General features: G+C 53.7%; 1 protein-coding gene across 1 annotated transcript; it reads right to left on the reverse strand.

The window, feature by feature from the left end:
• Positions 1 to 971: 971 nt before the first annotated feature.
• LOC103626650 (early nodulin-like protein 2) lies at positions 972 to 2,292 on the reverse strand. The gene is made up of 2 exons (XM_008647050.3): positions 1,967 to 2,292; positions 972 to 1,852 (listed from the first exon to the last, which is right to left on the reverse strand). The coding sequence occupies exons 1-2, from the start codon at positions 2,145 to 2,147 to the stop codon at positions 1,113 to 1,115; spliced, it is 921 nt and encodes a 306-aa protein (XP_008645272.1). The 5' UTR covers positions 2,148 to 2,292; the 3' UTR covers positions 972 to 1,112.
• Between the last annotated feature and the right edge of the window lie 619 nt (positions 2,293 to 2,911).

Here is a 2,911-nt window from a genome sequence, read left to right on the forward strand (position 1 = left end):
GTGCGGATAAGAGCACGTTTATTAGTGTTGATAATAATAAGATGTGTAGACATATTTAGAGCATCTCCAACAAATACCTTAAACGGTGTCTCAAATTAAAATATAGGGTTCTACGCAGAAAAAACTACTCCAACACTACTTTATTGTATAAAATTTGGTTAAAAAATTATATGACACCCTCTCAAATGCCTTAAATATACTACACCGTAGTGAGCTGCCCTATAATCTAGATTTGAGGTTTTACTGTTAGAACAGAATATTTTGTTGGTGTCGTAAGTTCTATAAATTATACTCATTTTCAAATGATAAGACATTTTTATAGATCACAATGTTAAAGATGCTCTTACTTAAAGCGAGGTCAGGGGCAGTGGTAGGAGCTACTAATTTCTCTAGCTAATCATCATATAAATAATCCAAAGTATACTTTAGTAGCCCCTAATCTGATTTGTCCCTAAGATTTGAATCCTGGCTTCGCCTCGCCTGCATTTACTAGTGATAATAAAAAGGCACTCAGGGCGTGTTTGCCGCCGTGGCCCAGCAGCCTGGTTGCGCTCCCGGGTTGCAGCTCCTGTGTTTGCGTCGCCTGGCTGGCTCGAGAGCCAGGCTGTGCGCGTGCAAATTGAGCCTCTCAGCCTGGCTCCACAGAAACGAGCTCAGGTCCGTTTCCTGGGAGCCTGACTGCTCGTGGCGCAAGGATTCCGCGTTTAGGTAGTTTTGGTCTTCTAGCCTGACTGCATATTGGGTGACAAACACCAGCTCGTCTGAGCCAGGCTCATATGGTACAAGTGCACAAACAAAGTGAGTTGTAGTAGCCGGGACAGGCTAGTCTCAGCCTGGTCCAATTGAACGGGCCGAGCTGACCAGGGACAGGGTCACAAACACGCCCTCAGAGTCTCAGACTAAGCGTCAATTATCCAAGTTGAGGCATAAAGAATTGTTGATTTCTTATTCATGCCAATTACCCAAGTTGAGGCATAAAGAATTGTTGATTTCTTATTCATGCGGCGGAAAACGAAAGCATGCACAAATCGCATGTCTTCAGTTAACATGTATAGACATACTGTATTTACTCGGGTCTTCCGTGCATCGTGTCCACGGTCCACTTCACTTCTTCATAGAGCAAGCATGGCGTAGCCAAGGATGCAGGCCCCGAAGGAGCTGGCCAAGCCCGTGGCCACCGTGAGGGCGGCGCCGTTCTTGACCTCGGCGCCGGCGGGAGGCGACGATGGCGTGCCCGTCGAGCTAGCCGTTGCTCCATGTGCGCTCGGAGACGGAGAGCTCGCCGAGGGCGGCGGCGGTGCCTGCGGGGCATTCGCCGTGGCAGATGGCGGCGGCGGGGTCGTCAATGCCGGAGCAGGCGACGACGCGCTCGAAGCAGGGGGCGGCGGCGGTGCCTGCGGGGCAGATGGCGGCGGTGGGGTTGACGACGCCGGAGCAGGCGACGACGCGCTCGGAGCAGGGGGCGGCGGCGTACCCGGTGTCGTTGTGGGAGCAGAGGCCGGGGGCGGCGACGCGCCCTTGGGAGCGGGCGACGACGGCGGGGGCGGGGTGGAGCTGGCGGGAGGGGGCGATGCCGCCGGTGACGCCGGCTGCGGCGCCGTGCTCGGAGCCTGCGCGCCGCCGCCGGTGCCGTTGCCGTTGCTGCGGGCGGCGAGGACCATGACGATGAGCTTCTCGTTGGCGCGGCAGTTGGCCTCGACGCCGCTGATGAAGAAGAGCGGGCCGGAGCGGTCGAGCGTGACCACGGTGTCGCCGTCGTCGAACTTCCTCACGTACGACGACGTGTCGCAGGCGTTGTAGTCCGCCGGCTCCACCAGCAGCACCGAGTCCTGGTCCTTGGGGTACACGAACACTATGGGCACACAAGAAATGGCAGCAGGCATCAGCATCATGCATGGCGATGGCGTACATCACACACAGACACACAGTGTTGGATGCATTTGGACATCAATCTGAGATTACTTGCCTAGGGAGTCTCCGATCTGAAACCTCGTCCTCTCCGCCCAAGTGTTGAAGGGCTCGGCGCCGGCGGTGGGCACGCTCCAGCCATTGGCGCCGCCGACCATGAACTGCGTCCCGCCGGCGACCGCAGCAGCAATGGCGAAGAAGCAAGCAAGCCCAAGGCCGTAGTTGCTTGAATTGGCCATGGGTGAGAAGAGAAGCTATACGTAGCTAATTTAGGGTTTTGCAGTAATTGCTCTTGCTCTTGCTCTTGTGCTGGAGCGTGGAGAGGGTTGAAGAACCACGGCCTTGCAGTGGCTGCGTATTTGTAGGTGTCAATGGCTGGGGGGCTTTACAAGCTGTGCGGTTGTTCCTTGCTTTCCATGGCCACGTTGAGCTGTGTTTCCCAAGCATATGGCAGTTCGCCTTTCCATCTTGTTAGCTTGGTGCGTGGTGGTATCTCTGCTCTGCCTGCCTCCTCGACTCGATCCATAGCTTGGCCGGGGCATTGCCAATTGCATGCCGCCGGAATACGCATCGCCTTGTGCACCGGTGACAATGACAATTGTCTCCCTCCAAACAATTCATGGTTCGTCAATGCTGTTAACTAGCACACGTGGTACGTCGTGCTACACCAGCTGAACAATGTGCTAGCTAAAGTGGATCAACGCTAGAGAATAGTAGACCTGATTTTTTTAATGGTAACTACCGAACGTTAAAAAAATGTTTTCAGAAAGTTTCGTTCACCTTTTTTTTTTGTCCACGCAAGGCTCCTCTGTCATTCTGTATGATCTCTGCAGGCTGTATGGCATGGCATAGGGTTCTTGACCTTGGTGCTGAGGTTATGCTTCCCCCATTTTGCAGGGAAAACAGAAGTGCAGCTGCAGGATGCAGCATCATGGAGAAGCATTTTTTAGCAGCTCTCCTGTCCCATTCTCTATTTCATCTCTTATTTCAAACTTCGCTCTGC

Source organism: Zea mays, chromosome 5 (genome assembly GCF_902167145.1).
Source record: "Zea mays cultivar B73 chromosome 5, Zm-B73-REFERENCE-NAM-5.0, whole genome shotgun sequence".
NCBI classification, from domain to species: domain Eukaryota; kingdom Viridiplantae; phylum Streptophyta; class Magnoliopsida; order Poales; family Poaceae; genus Zea; species Zea mays.

Excerpts from the sequence above, each read along its gene's own strand:
- LOC103626650 (XM_008647050.3), bottom strand. The coding sequence starts at position 2,147 with ATGGCCAATTCAAGCAACTACGGCCTTGGGCTTGCTTGCTTCTTCGCC. Across the intron at positions 1,853-1,966 it reads TCAGATCGGAGACTCCCTAG|TGTTCGTGTACCCCAAGGAC; the intron begins GCAAGTAATCTC and ends GTGTGCCCATAG.